This window comes from Oncorhynchus gorbuscha, linkage group LG22 (assembly GCF_021184085.1).
Source record: "Oncorhynchus gorbuscha isolate QuinsamMale2020 ecotype Even-year linkage group LG22, OgorEven_v1.0, whole genome shotgun sequence".
In the NCBI taxonomy this organism is placed as follows: Eukaryota; Metazoa; Chordata; class Actinopteri; order Salmoniformes; family Salmonidae; genus Oncorhynchus; species Oncorhynchus gorbuscha.
The window spans coordinates 21,187,918-21,202,927 of NC_060194.1; the positions used below are offsets into that span (position 1 = coordinate 21,187,918).

At 41.9% G+C, this 15,010-nt stretch overlaps 1 protein-coding gene across 1 annotated transcript in view; it reads left to right on the top strand.

Moving 5' to 3' along the window:
• Window positions 1-15,010, top strand: part of LOC124009391 (beta-1,4-galactosyltransferase 2-like) — a 162,360-nt gene that overhangs the window by 132,701 nt on the left and 14,649 nt on the right. Inside the window, exons 4-6 of the mRNA XM_046321184.1 lie at window positions 1,144-1,331; window positions 2,741-2,863; window positions 11,613-11,717. Of these exons, the coding sequence (XP_046177140.1) occupies window positions 1,144-1,331; window positions 2,741-2,863; window positions 11,613-11,717 (416 nt within the window). The remainder of the gene's footprint in view (window positions 1-1,143; window positions 1,332-2,740; window positions 2,864-11,612; window positions 11,718-15,010) is intronic.

Below are 15,010 nucleotides of genomic sequence, written 5' to 3' on the forward strand. Positions count from 1 at the left end.
CAGTGCCCTGGACCACTGCGCCACCCGGGAGGCCCTGTTTCCTACTTTTTTAAAGACGAAAAATATGTTTTTAATGTATTATACAGCTCTTAGCTACGTTAAATCTAAAAACAGATTTTTATGAAGCCAATATAGGTTGAAATATATATAAACAAAGGTGTTGACCTTGTTGATCTCATTTTACTGATAACTGTCCTCAGCGATATGTTTGTACCAAGTTAATGTGCTCCTCGTGTCTCCTCGTGTTTGGAATGCCAGTGCCAGTGGATTTGTAACAACAGATTTTACCTGAGGATTATTTGGTTGCATCTCAGGTATTACAGGATTACAAGGGATTATGTGTTGAACTAGATTATGAGTTCAAATGTTTAAACTGGTACGGTACTTGACCTGCGACACTCTGATTGGACCTGTAATCAAAATAAGCGAAACATGTTGTGATGTGTCATTTTTCTTTCCGTAACATTGTTTATTTTTAGTTGTCAGACATTTAATGACGGCCATTATTCCTGTGGAGTTCTTAACAACGTGGACCTTTGTCTAAACTGTCCTTATGCACAACATGGACCTTTGTCTAAACTGTCCTTATGCACAACATGGACCTTTGTCTAAACTGTCCTTATGCACAACATGGACCTTTGGCTAAACTGTCCTTATGCACAACATGGACCTTTGTCTAAACTGTCCTTATGCACAACATGGACCTTTGGCTAAACTGTCCTTATGCACAACATGGACCTTTGTCTAAACTGTCCTTATGCACAACATGGACCTTTGTCTAAACTGTCCTTATGCACAACATGGACCTTTGTCTAAACTGTCCTTATGCACAACATGGACCTTTGTCTGCACAAAACTTTGTCTAAACTGTCCTTATGCACAACATGGACCTTTGTCTAAACTGTCCTTATGCACAACATGGACCGTTGTCTAAATTGTCCTTATGCACAACATGGACCTTTGTCTAAACTGTCCTTATGCACAACATGGTCTGACAGGACCATCAATCAACACGTTCATTTGAGGCTTGCAAATTTATCCTTCAGAACCCATTATGAACTATGGCAAAAATATAACTGAATTCACGTAAATCTCAGTGTCCATCAGTTTCCGACCAGTTTTTTTCCCGGTGTTATCTTGCAGCTTGGTGAGGAAACCTTCAACAGAGCCAAGCTCCTGAACGTGGGCTACACCGAGGCCCTGAAGGATGCAGAGTATGACTGCTTCATCTTCAGCGACGTGGACCTCATCCCTATGGACGACCGTAACCTCTACCACTGTTACGACCAGCCACGACACTTTGCCATCGCTATGGACAAGTTTGGCTTTAGGTAGGTCGATTCTATTGTGTACCCTCACTCCCATGTATATTTACTCTAAAATAAATCTGTTATTCATTTTCTGAGCCTATTCTCCTACCATCTTAAGCTTATTCATTTGGAAAGGGGATAGTACTCATATAAAAGTTTGAAGGTATTGTTTTGGGACTGCACACGTGATCTGTACAGGATGATGTAACCAAAAGTACTGTTGGAGACTCATCCCCAGTTCATTTGACTGACTTTAAGATGAACTTTCCCTCTGTCTTTCATTGGAATCCGCCCGCGCTCTCTGAGGTTTCGTTTTCTGTATGGGGCCAAAGAGCAACCCGATCCTAACACATTATTCATATATATATCACTTTTGTTAATGTCAGCAGTCAAGACATATTTTTGGTGGTATCATTTTACAAATAACTTTACCTGCTGTTGATAACACAAGCATTTTAATGTCGAATTGAATACCCACAACTTTATCCAGTGAATGTGTCCTGCCCCTACTGAACACTGACACCCACAGCCTGAGTTAAAGTGAGCCTTTTCCCACATCTAACTCAGCCCTATCCACATACTTTATAGCCTTCAAATTGGCAATATAGTTACAAAAAGCCCTGAACACACTCATGCCTAACAGACAAATTCACCCCAATGCCATTTGACCTGCTTGGATATGCAATTAAAATTGCTGTGTAATTTGTGACAGATTTATTGAACACAATTCCTCAGCATCTAGCCAGGCTTTGTTTCCAGTGCATGTGGACTAAGCAGCCTTTTTGCTAAACATCTTATGCAAGTCCCTCAATGCACCAGCGTTGACTGCTAATATCAATAAACTGTGATGATAATCCCATTTCTAAACTATATGGAATTCACACTAGAGGGGCTTTCTCCTGGCTACAACATTACTTTCTCTAATGACTCACACATCCTCCAGCAAATAGGCTGCTTAGAAACACACATGCAAGCACACACACACAGACACGGATGCACGCATACAAGGACACACACACACACACAACATTTTCTCTATATTGTTTGTGTGAAGGCTGCTGCTACAGCAGATGTCCTCATTAGTTTTTTGCTTGTTGTCTTTTTACATAAAGCTCCCTGTCGCTGGCTCTGTCTGACGTCACAAACACACACACACTCACCACTGGCCTGAGGCAGACTCCAGGCACCCGCCATGATACTCGGCTAACCTTCTGCACCGTGGAACATTACAATGGGGCTCTGTAGAAAGGCTCTCTCTCCATCTCCAAATGAATACAAAATGTGTTATGTTGTAATTTTCAGTTGTCTTGAATGCAATACAGTAGAGTATCCATATTTGACAGGCTTGTTTTTTTTAAAGGCCGGGATCTGTAATGAACCTCAAATCTGACAACCGCCTCAATACTTTGACAGTTATTTTCCCCTTGCAGGCTTCCTTACGCTGGGTACTTTGGCGGGGTTTCTGGGCTGAGCAAAAAACAGTTTCTCAAGATCAATGGCTTCCCCAACGAGTACTGGGGCTGGGGAGGAGAAGATGACGACATCTATAACAGGTAGGACTGCATGGCAGAAATATAAACTAAAAAAACCACCCATCAATCCCAGCACAGCACAGTACCAGAAAAAGAATGGTGCAGCCGTTTCATTTGACACTTAGATCATAGCTGATACAGTCGTTTGCATATTGGTTAGAATATTTTTACCTTTATTTAACTAGGCAAGTCAGTTAAGAACAAATTCTTATTTACAATGACGGCCTACTTTGGCCACACCTGGAAGACGATGGGCCAATTGTGCGCCGCCCTGTGGGACTCACAATCACGGTCGGATGTGATACAGCCCGTAATGATGCACTCTTGCACTGCGATGCAGTGACTTAGACTGCTGCGCCACTCGGGTGCAGAATCAGTCATCGCTACTTTAACAGCTTTGAATGATTTAACGCTGATAACATTCTAAAGGCACAGATGAGGTATTAAAAGAGTGAAGTAGGCACAGCTACAGGTCTTTTTAAACGCAAAATGTATGCCTGGCCTGTCACTTTACTTTATCATTGAAATACTTTTTTTCCAGAATGTCCAGATAGAATGTCATTGTCCTTCCCGACCACATTCTCTCGCAGTGCTGCTAGCTCACAGACAGTCAAAACTTTAATAGCATGATAGTAGCGGCAATAGATTTGATCCATTAACGCATCAAGATTTCCCCTGAGATGTTTCCTTCAACAGAGCTATTTTTGTTTCAGTGATGATGGGTTGCGCTGGGATGTTATCCTCCTGCATGCTGCTGCTTAGGCCAATACATGAGCATGAAAGGCTACATTCAATGTTGTAGACACCAAAATAAGCATGTATAAAAAAGCATAAAGGGTGTCTTTCATTGAAATCTAGAATATTTTCAGGGCTCACTTGTTTTAATATCATTTTATATAAAGCAATTTGAAATGTCCTTGAATATACACTGGATCTCATGGCCAGGCAGAGAGGGGACTGATGATGGTGTTAGGCTAGCTCAGGCTACGTACCAAATGACACTCTATTCCCTATATAGTGTACTACTTTTGGCTCTGGTTAAAAGTAGTGCACTATATAGGGAATATGGTACCATTTGGGATAAAGCACCAGACTGAGCTGTGCCTAGGGGGATGCTGTTGGTCTCTCCCCTAGGCACTCAGCGAGATGGTGATGTGTGAGTGATGGGGCCTGGGCTGTTGCTGGTGTCTCTCTTTCTCTCCCCCTCTCTTACAGCCCCTGTGGGGATGACTCCTTTCCCTGGGTCTAGCTGCTACAGGACATGGCATCCTAGCCCAAATTGGGGCCTGCCAACACAATCCCAGCTCGGGGGAATCCATGTCCCTGTTCAGTGCTTTGAGGCCGTGCCCACAGTCTGTTGATCAGAGGTCCAAGGGATGTCAGTGACAGCACTCTTCCCTCTTTAAAATCACATCTTCTTTGTAGGCTAGTATATGGGTCCTTCCACATAAAAAAAACACAAGAAAGAGGATTTTGACACCTACCATCTCAGATTGTTCTGAAATCGTTTCTGTAGTTAGCGACAGATAAGATTAGCATTCCTGAAACATTATTTTGTTTAAATATAATTTGATCTCTGAGAAATTAAACTAATTGATTGCATCCAAATTTGCCATTTGAATTTATAGGATTCAGATAATATTCAATAAATATAGTACCCAACATCCAATTTGGACTAAACTTCTTCCTACCAATGAGTAAGCCATGAAGGAATCGCAACAAAATGTCAAAAGCCACCCACTACCCTAAGCCAATCCCACCCCAACAACCAGTAAACCAGTTCTCTATGTTTGACAAGTAGTGTGAAGCTATGGCTTGTAGTATTACTTCTCCATACCATGTAATGTAGAGAACCCAGCCACAAAGTCATAACAGCTTTCCCAATTTGGCAACAAATGTCACTCCGGTGGGAGAAATCATAGGCGAATATGTAATACTGTGAAACAGTATGATTCCAATATTAGTGCTAGATATGTTATGGACATTATCTGAAATTACAATGCTAAAATTAAAAATATTGAAAATATGTGTAGCAACTTTCATTTCCATGAGATAAAATTTCAACAAAATAATGTTTAATGAATGCCAATATTACCTGTTTGTATCTACAGAAATGATTTCAGAACAATCTGAGATGGTGGGTGTCTTTGCTTGCTGAAATGACATGGAATGACTCCTATGACTTGTAGAGAAAGAGAGAGAGAGTGATTGATTCCTTTGTGACAGTAAGGTTCAGTGGGTTCAGCCTAAAGCAGGGACTGCACCTGCCTGGAGTGCACTATGTGGCACTGGCATACTGGCTCACAATCCCGTATTGTAATAATAGCTGATGCCTCACACACTCTGTGATGTAGCACAACAGATCTTCCAGCAATGAGAGAGGCTAACTCAGATTAGAGTGATTAAGGGGAGTAGTGTGTTACTGTGTTGACACATTGTAGTTCAGAAGAGCACAGTCACCAAGAATCCAACCACAGTTAATGTTAGAGCAGTAAAGACAAAAACATACATTTTATGAATCATACGACAGATTTTTACCTTGTCAGCTCAGGGATTTGATCTGGCAACCTTTCGGTTACTGGCCCAACACTCCAACCACTAGGCTACCTGCCGCCCCCAATCTATGATTCATAATCTATTAACATGTGTTAAGACCTCAAAGTGCATTTTGTGACATTTCCATTTTGTCATTTATTTACATCATATCTTGGTTAGACCGCAGAGGCTATACTGTGCTGTAACTCCAGTGACAGCATAGCACACTTAGTGGTGATGCATGGTAGTGCACACAGAGCCTTGCGTGAACTGTAGCACAATATTGTGGGGAGTTCCTTGTTTATTGTAGTGCTTTTTTGGAATTGTGCCATGCTGTCAGAACCTGCAGGGGAAAATCCCTTATGATTTGCTTGGAGGGAATACCTCATGTTACAGACGGTGCCAACTTAAAAAAAATAATCATACGTCTTCAGGAAAAATGCCTGGGTTGATTTACCCCCACTCAAATAAACAGTTAAAGGGAAGAGGGTGGTTATTTTCTGGCATTTTTTAAATGGACTGTTTTGGGCTTACCTCCTCCTGATGTCTGTCCATTCTCCTTCTTTTGTTTGAAAAAATCTAGATAATGAAATTATTTTGAATGTACATTCAGACACTTAATTGAACTCTATGGTGTTCCTTAAGGGCCCAGTATCCTCAGTTTACTAAGTACCATAGTATTGATCATCTCACACCATGCAAGGCTAACCATTGATTGGGAGATAGAGTTGACACTGAGCTCCGTCATCACCATACAGTTTCATTCAGTAAAAAGGAAGGAAGGGTAGACAGAAATGGCTGGAGGTGATGGTGGCATTACTGGAGAAACAGATAGATGACACTATTTTCCCTGCTTCCTGTAGAGCCCATTCACCCTGAGACCAGCAACTGGAATGGAAGGATACTTAAAAAACTCTCTCTATCACCCCTCCTGGGCATGTACGTACTGGGCATGTACTGTGCGTACAACTGAAGAGCAGCAGATCCATCCAGTGTCTTGGATGGGCAACTCCTTGGCTGTCAGCATCTGTGCAGTGAAACAGGGACCTGGAGGGACAGTTAGTTCCCTCATATTTACTTCTACTACAAGGTGACTAACTGTCAGAGCTCCGACTGTCTCTTGTGACAGACAGACAGGCTCTGTCTGGTGGCAAGTGCTCTCCCTGGCCTAGACGTACACCTGGCTGATACTGAAAATATATACAAGTCATAGCCTATTTCATGGGCATAAGTGGTCCATTAATACGTTAACTATCATAGGATTTTCCCTAACAAACACCTAACAGTCCAGACACTATCTATTCTACATTTACATAGTGCACAGTGTCACTCTACTGTGTTCTGTCTTTAATAGAGAGGGGGAGATACAGGAGAAAAATGCCAGCTTTGGCAGGATTCTCATTTCTCGATTGCCCTTGTGTGGCTATTTCTAATTAGAGGGAGACAGGAGGGAGTGGATAGAGAGTGGGCAGGCAGGCAGCAGAGCTTGAACCACCGCAGTCAGCAAGACAGACAGAGCACACACTCAATCCAACATGAGCGATTTCAGGTTCGTTCCACTCATCTCCTCATCTCTCCCCAATGTCTTCATTCTCTGCAGCACTCCATTCATTTCGCTTCTGATGAGGTAATGCCGCAGATTCCAATTCCCCTGGACTCCATGAGTCTAGTGCATTTAAGAAAGACTGGAGAGAAATGGGAGAAAAGCTAGAGAAAATCTTTCATTAATTCCATCAAAAGGGCACGCAAGGCCAAATTAGCTGTCCAGACATCTGTATCAAAATTACCACTGTGCCTCAGGAAAACAATGATTTTTGTTGCAATATTTAACAGGTACACAGAGAGTGAATGATATCAGTGGCAATGTGAGAATACAAAGGAAGTCAACAAAGGAACAACTATTGCAATGTGTATGTATTGAGAGAGAGAGAAACCATTTTGCAGGAATGTCAACCATACACACAACTGATAATGATATTACTTCTGTTTCTTCTCCTTTCTCTAAACCTGAATAGTACTTTGCTTTCAAGGGCAATGTTAATTTAGGAAAACAGATATTTTGCTTCTCAACAAAGAACATGTTATGCCATTGTGCCTGAAAGCAGAGTGAAGAACAGATATTTAAAAAAATATGTTGTGAAAGGTTGTTTTTCCTTTCATAACGCTTTGTATTATATTATTATATTATATCGCTCAATGCTCTCTCTTCATCTGAGCCCCTTCTGAGAGTTCTGAGAGAAAAGGTTTGATGGAGTTCAAGGTATCTGGTTCAGAATGAAAGGGCCCACAGATCCTTGGCACACAGCGCTGTTCAACACGATTGAGACAATTTTGTGTGCTCGCTGGGCTGAGACAGCAGCATGTGAAGGCATGGAGGAGAGAAGTCAAGCTAATGAGTGGAAGGGTGCAGCAGCAGCACATGGATCCCCATGGCGTTTGACTAAACACAACAGTAAATTATGAAGAAAACCTGTCAGAGGCCCATGTTGTTGACCCATGTTTCATACAGTACAGCTCATGTCATGGACACTACATCTTGCAATCATTCCAAGGTCTCTGGTGAAGACTATTCCCAGAACGTGTCCAAATATTTACTCTTCAACTTGTACTAAAGTAAAGAAATGGTTCAAAAAAAGGATGCCTTACCTCCTCCTGATGTCTGTCCATTCTTCTTCTGGTAGAGAAGAATCTAGTTCAATCAATTATCGTGAAAGTTCTGTCAGACACTTGGTGGTCCTCAAGGACCCAACATCCTCACCTTACTCCGCAAACTAAGTACCATAGTATTGATTAACTCACACCTGGATTACCCAGCCAAGCCTAACCATTGATTGGGAGATATAGCTGAGACTGTGCCCATCCCCCTGCCTGCCCCTTTATCTCCTTGAAATCACTGCAGATGGTTGAAGCTTTTTCAACCTGATACCTTGAAACCACAGTGAACACTACAGAATGTCCTGAAGCCAAATAAGTCACTGAATAGCTCATTTTCCAGCTGGACTGAATGATCACCGTGTAGGTATATGTTATTTAACACAGAGCCAGTTCGTTTTAGTAGCTTCTGCCAAGCACTAAATGAGCAAGGTAAACATACCTATTCTGGTTGAATTTTTATTTGACTAGGCAAGTCAGTTAAGAACAAATTCTTATTTACAATGACTGCCTAGGAACAGTGGGTTAACTGCCTTGTTCAAGGGCAGAACAACGCTCTAACCACTAGGCTACATGCCACCCTGTTGCATACAGTAGGCTTCATCCCAAATGGCATCATATTCCCTACACAGTACACTCATTTTGACCAGATCCATCCCACTGGACACAAACTGGTTGAATCAATGTTGTTTTAATGTAATTTGTCAACATATTGTGACATGGAATCTACGTGGAAAATACATTGGATTTGAAAAAAAGTCATCCACTTAAACAGGTTGTTTTGAGGATGAAATTTCAACAGTATTATGTCATCATGGTAACCAAATTTCAATATAAACAAACCTTGTTTAAAATATGTGGAATTTGTACCTTTAAAACAATGTCTGATCTTCAACATTATATCCTCTATCAGAACAAAATACAATAGGCTGGGCAGCACCTCTTACTGGAGAATTGATCTATCTATAGCTATCCTTTGGTCTCTCATCCAGGGTTTTAACCAAACCCAGCCCTGCTTAGCTATGATATGTGTCCCTGACTGTGCTATCGTGAGAATCATTGTTGAGAGATCTCCACTTAAAAATGAATTAGATTCACTGATTCCATCGAAGTCATTCCAAGGGGTAGGTTTAACAGAGAGCATTAAATGTGACCATATTTTAACACTCATATATCATAAATGATACTATTTAGGCCTATATAGAATTTTCTAAGTCATCAATATTGTTTCAAATCAACCCAGAATTCAACTAAAAATAGACAATACAATATGCCTAGGGTTTCAAGCTCTGGTTGATTTCAAATGTAAGGATATTTAGTGATATTGAATGGTGTTTGTCAACCCAACCAAATATCAACATTAGAAGGAGATGTATCCTCTGCTTGGATAATTCCATCTGTGCCACTGACTTAGGCGCCTTTAATTCCAGTTGGATGCATGTCTCCATCTCAACCAAAAATATAAGTTAAATATTATCTAAAGTGCATTTAAAGTTTTAATCGGTTGCTATTCTATTCTTTAACTTTTTGATTGAGATGGAGACGTGGATCTAACATATCAGTTATTAATTTGTAGCTAAACTGGAATTAAAGCCAAACTAAGTCAGTGGCACAAGCAACACTGAACCATGCATGAGAGCACCAACTGTTCCAGACGACTGTGTGATCTCTCTCTCTGTAGCGTATGTGAGTAAGACCTTTAAACAGGTTAACATTTGTAAGGCCGGGGGGCCAGACTGAATACCATAATTAGTACTAAGCGCATGTGCTGACCAGCTAGTAAGTGTCTTCATTGATATTTTCAACCTATCCCTGACCCGGTCTCTAATACCAACTTGTTTCAAGCCTACCACCATAGTCCCTGTGCCCAAGAACGCCTAGGTAACCTGCCTATATGACTATTGCCCTGTTGCAATCACATCTACAGTCATTAAATTATTTAAAAGGCTAGTCAACACCATCATCCCAGACACCCAATCCAGTTCTTCTAAACAAGCTACCCACTGCTGCTACTGTCTTAACCTTACAGTGGGTTAACTGCCAGAAAGACTGATTTTTACCTTGTCAAAATTTTTACCTGGGATTCGATCCAGCAACCTTTCGGGTACTGGCCCAACGCTCTAACCACTAGGCTACCTGCCGCCACTATATGTACATAACTACCTCAAATACCTCATACATAAACTCGGTACTGGTATTCCCTGTAAATATCCACGTCATTTTTACTCGTCATTGTTATTTGTTATTCACTGGTTCACTATATCTATTTTATTTATTTATTTTAAAATCTTAATTCTGCGTTGTTGAAAAAAGACCCATAAGTTAGCATTTCACTGTTAGTCTACACCTGTTGAAGCATGTGACAAATAACATTTGATTTGAACCTATTTTTTTAAACAGGTAATCCTTAGTGCTATTGTTTCTGGGTCAAGAATACACAAGGGGAATATTCTCTCTGCATTATGTATTATCAAACCTTCTCGCTGTTGTTACTTGCAGAAAACACACACACTCTAACACAACAGAAACACCCTTACTGTAACCACACAAGGACACAAACACACACAGAGACAGACACGCACTCACGTGCACACAAACACACAGTGTTTATATTATTGATCTCCAAGTACTCCAGAGAAAGAGGGAGGTTCAGAGAGAGAGGCAGAAGCTCGCTTAGCGACCCAGCTGGAGCAACGTGATGCTCAAATGACAAATGCAGGGAGGGTCATTTCTTTTATCCAGGGGCTTCACACGGATAAAGAGGCAAGGGGGATATTATAATGACCTCATTCTTCAAGCAATCAAGCAGCTGGAAGCAGCATTTTACCCAAACAAATGGCTTTGTTTTCCAAGACAGTTAGCATGGAGGCTTAGGCTGGTCTCTTCAGGAAAGCTAAGAGACACTTAATGGGAAGAGCCTGGATTCTCTTCAATCTGTTCTACTGAATTTGTTTTCATAAATGTTCTCTTTGACTCGCTTGGCATCTTCTTCTCATCTGGGCTAATGAGGCTTTGATGGCGGGATGCAGAAGCAATGTGTTTTACCGTTTGCTTGTCAGTCAGTAAGTGCGAGGCCCACAGATACAAACTGTCAGGCATGGCTGCACCAATAACACAGGAGATTTAGAATGAATCAGAGCATTACAGAGTGAAATAAAACCATTTCATCCCATCTTGGGGACCAAACATTGTAAACACCCAAACACACACACGGTTCCATGTTGCTGCGTGAATGAATATCATTTCTTATTTTCCTCCATCTAGGTCTAGGATAGGCTTTAGTTTGTACAGATTGGTTGTCTACAGTCAGTGCCTTGCTTTACCCCATTTTTGTTGCATTACAGCTGAAGCTTAACTCGAGATTGCTATTACAGTGTCTCGTCATGGCTGGCATTGCTACAGCTGCTTTGGAGCAGTTATGACTTCCCAATTGGCAACTGAAAGTATTTCTTATGTAGTGTACTTCTTTTGACCAGGGCCCATAGGGCTCTGGGCAAAAGTAGTGCACTATGTAGGGAATAGGCTTCCATTTGGGATGCACATTCTAACTGATTCTTTCTAAAGCATGACTCCTCTGTTGTAGGATCACCCTCAACGGGATGAAGGTGGTTCGACCGGATGTCCGGATCGGCCGCTACAGGATGATCAAACACGAAAGAGACAAGCACAATGAACCCAACCCACAAAGGTTGTATTTTCCTCCCTAGACACTAGCCTGGCCCCAGATCAGTGTGTGCTGTCTTGCGAACAATGACATAGAAGTTGGCAAGACAGCACAAACAGATCTAGGACCAGGCTATCTTTTCCTCCCTAAACACAACATTCATTCTAACTATAGAATGTACAGAAAGTGTAGGTTCTCTAGCTATTGTTTGCTCAGTTACCAACGTTGTCTTTTAGATAAAGGTTGTCTCACACTCACACATTATACTACCATCTTACGGTTGAAGGCTGCTCTAAGATGAATCGCCCATCCCATAGATTTGGCAGGAAAATAACACCTCATAGAAATGGATTATCACTATTTATTCACTGCTAAGAGGGCTCTTTCATGCATGAATAGCCAACCCATCAATGACTCTAAAAAGAGCAGATCGATAACAGCATGGCTATATGCAGCACTGTTAGTTGTGATTGTTCCTAAACCTCAGAACCCTACAGAGCTGAGCTGCAATTTGCAAAACAGTTATTGCATAGCATGAATGGACTCACTGTATAATTTACAGACTTTTATTGATCACATCTAACCCCCTAGCTGGCTCTTACCATGATAGAAAGGCCAAAAAACCACGGGTAGCCATTTAATCCTTGGGCTACTCTTGTTGTTCATTTTCCATGAACTCCCAGTGTGCGAAGATAACAGCCACAGAAAACAACAATCATTCTGACGAGTGCCTCATACATACGAATAATGAACCAATGCAGACCCCTTGCATCTCAAGCTCGAGAGCGTGATAAACTAATTTCCATGGGAGATGAGAGAATAACTGAATTAAAAGGAATTTGTTGTTACTGCGCTTATAGCCGTGGGAAGTAGGAGTGCTGAGGTTGCTGCAGCACACCATACAAAATATGAATAAAAAAAATATGTAATACATGTTTTTTATAATAATACGATCGATACGAAACCTCTTCCTCTGCAGCAACCCCCAAAAAATATTGCAGCACCCCCACCCCCAAACTACTTCCCACGGCTATGACTGCGCCTAATGTATTGAAACACGTTGATGTAAGAGGGGTTTGCTGTGCTGAAAGAGCCAGGGAAGCATGCTGTTGTCTGTTTGGCTTGTGGCTGTGTGGTGACAAGTTGATGGGTTGAATCATGATGCAATCTTACCATGCAATCCCAATCAACATGATGCATCTTGAATGGCACCCTATCCCCTTCATGGTGCACTACTTTTGAACAGGGCCCATAGGGCTCAGGGCCCTGGTCAACAGTGTTGTACTTTACAGGGTCCCAAATGGGTCCCATTTGACGCAACAAATGTCTCTGATCTGATACCATCACTTATTACTAGGTTGACCACATTTAAAATACCCAAATGCGGGACAAAAGCATTATATATTTATTTTTTGGCAAAGATGGGAAGGCAGGCGACAAGTTTAGGTCCAAAATAAGCCCATAGAAACACGTTGGGCTCATTTTGGCTCATTTTGGTGGGAGTGAAACCTCTCGCTTTGCCTCTTCTTTCCTGCTGCAAAAGATGCAGGTAAGAACGTCTGACTGAAATACGGGACATATCGGCCTTTTTTTGTAAATGAGTGCCGTTTGAATGTGTTGATAAAATGTGGGACATGATTGTTTGGTGCAGGACAAAGGGACAAAATATGGGACTGTCCGACTGAATCCAGGACATGTGGTCACCCTACTTATAACATATGTATAAGAGATGTAGCTACCCTGCTACCCTGCACACATAGGTATGTGGAAACCCCTTCAAATGAGTGGTTTCAGCTGTTTCAGCCACACCCGTTGCTGACAGGTGTATAAAACTGAGGACATAGCCATGCAATCTCCATAGACAAACATTGGCAGTAGAATGGCCTTACTGAAGAGCTCAGTGACTTTCAACATGGCACCGTCATAGGATTCCACCTTTTCAACAAGTCAGTTTGTCAAATTTCTGCCTTGCTAGAGCTGCCCCGGTCAACTGTCAATGCTCTCATTGTGAAGTGGAAATGTCTAGGAGCAACAAAGGCTCAGCTGCTGAAGTGATAGGCCACACAAGTTCACAGAACGTGACCGCCGAGTGCTGATGCGCGCAGTGCGTAAAAATCGTCTGTCCTAGGTTACAACACTCCCTGCCGAGTTCCAAATTGCCTAGTCGTCGGGAGCTTCATGAAATGGGTTTCCATAGCCGAGCAGCCACACGCACACAAGCCCAATATCACCATATGCAATGCCAAGCATTAGGCTGTAAAGCTCACCGCCATTTGACTCTGGAGCAGTGGAAACGCATTCTCTGGAGTGATGAATCACGCTTTACCATCTGGCAGTCCGACAGGCAAATCTGGGTTTGGAGGATGCCAGGAGAACACTACCTGCCCGTATGCATAGGGCCAACTGTAAAGTTTGGTGCAGGAGGAATAATGGTCTCGGGCTGTTTTTCATGGTTCGGGCTAGGCACCTTAGTTCCAGTGAAGGGAAATCTTAAAGCTACAGTATACAATGACATTGTAGATTATTTTGTGCTTCCAACTTTGTGGCAACAGTTTGGGTAAGGCCCTTTCCTGTTTCAGCATGACAATGCCCCCATGCACAAGCGAGGTCCGTACAGAAATGGTTTGTCGAGATTGGTGTGGAAGAACTTGATTGGCCTGCACAGAGCCCTGACCTCAACTTCATCTAACACCTGGGGTTGTGGTGCCCGACCTTGGGTGGTCCTTCTGTAGCTCAGTTGGTAGAGCATGGCGCTTGTAACGCCAGGGTAGTGGGTTCGATCCCCGGGACCACCCATACGTAGAATGTATGCACACATGACTGTAAGTCGCTTTGGATAAAAGCGTCTGCTAAATGGCATATATTATTATTTATTATATTACTAAAGCTCTTGTGGCTGAATGGAAGCAGGTCCCCGCAGCAATGTTCAAAACATCTAGCGGAAAGCCTTCCCAGAAGAGTGCAGGCTGTTATAGCAACAAAGTGGGGACCAACTCAGTGTTACTGTAATGCCCATGATTTTGGAATGAGATGTTTGACTAGCAGGTGTCCACATACTTTTGTAGTGTAGTGTATGTACAGTGCGTTTGCAAATACTTTTTCCAAATGTTGTTATGTTACAGCCTTATTCTAAAATGGATGACGTTTATTTTTTTCCTCATCAGTCTCCACACAATACCCCATAATGACAATGTGAAAACTTTTTTTTTTAATGTTTGCAAATGTGTTAAAAAAACAAACAAAACAGAACCTTATTTACATAATTATTCCCTTTGATATGAGACTCGAAATTAAGCTCACATCCATTCTGTTTCCAT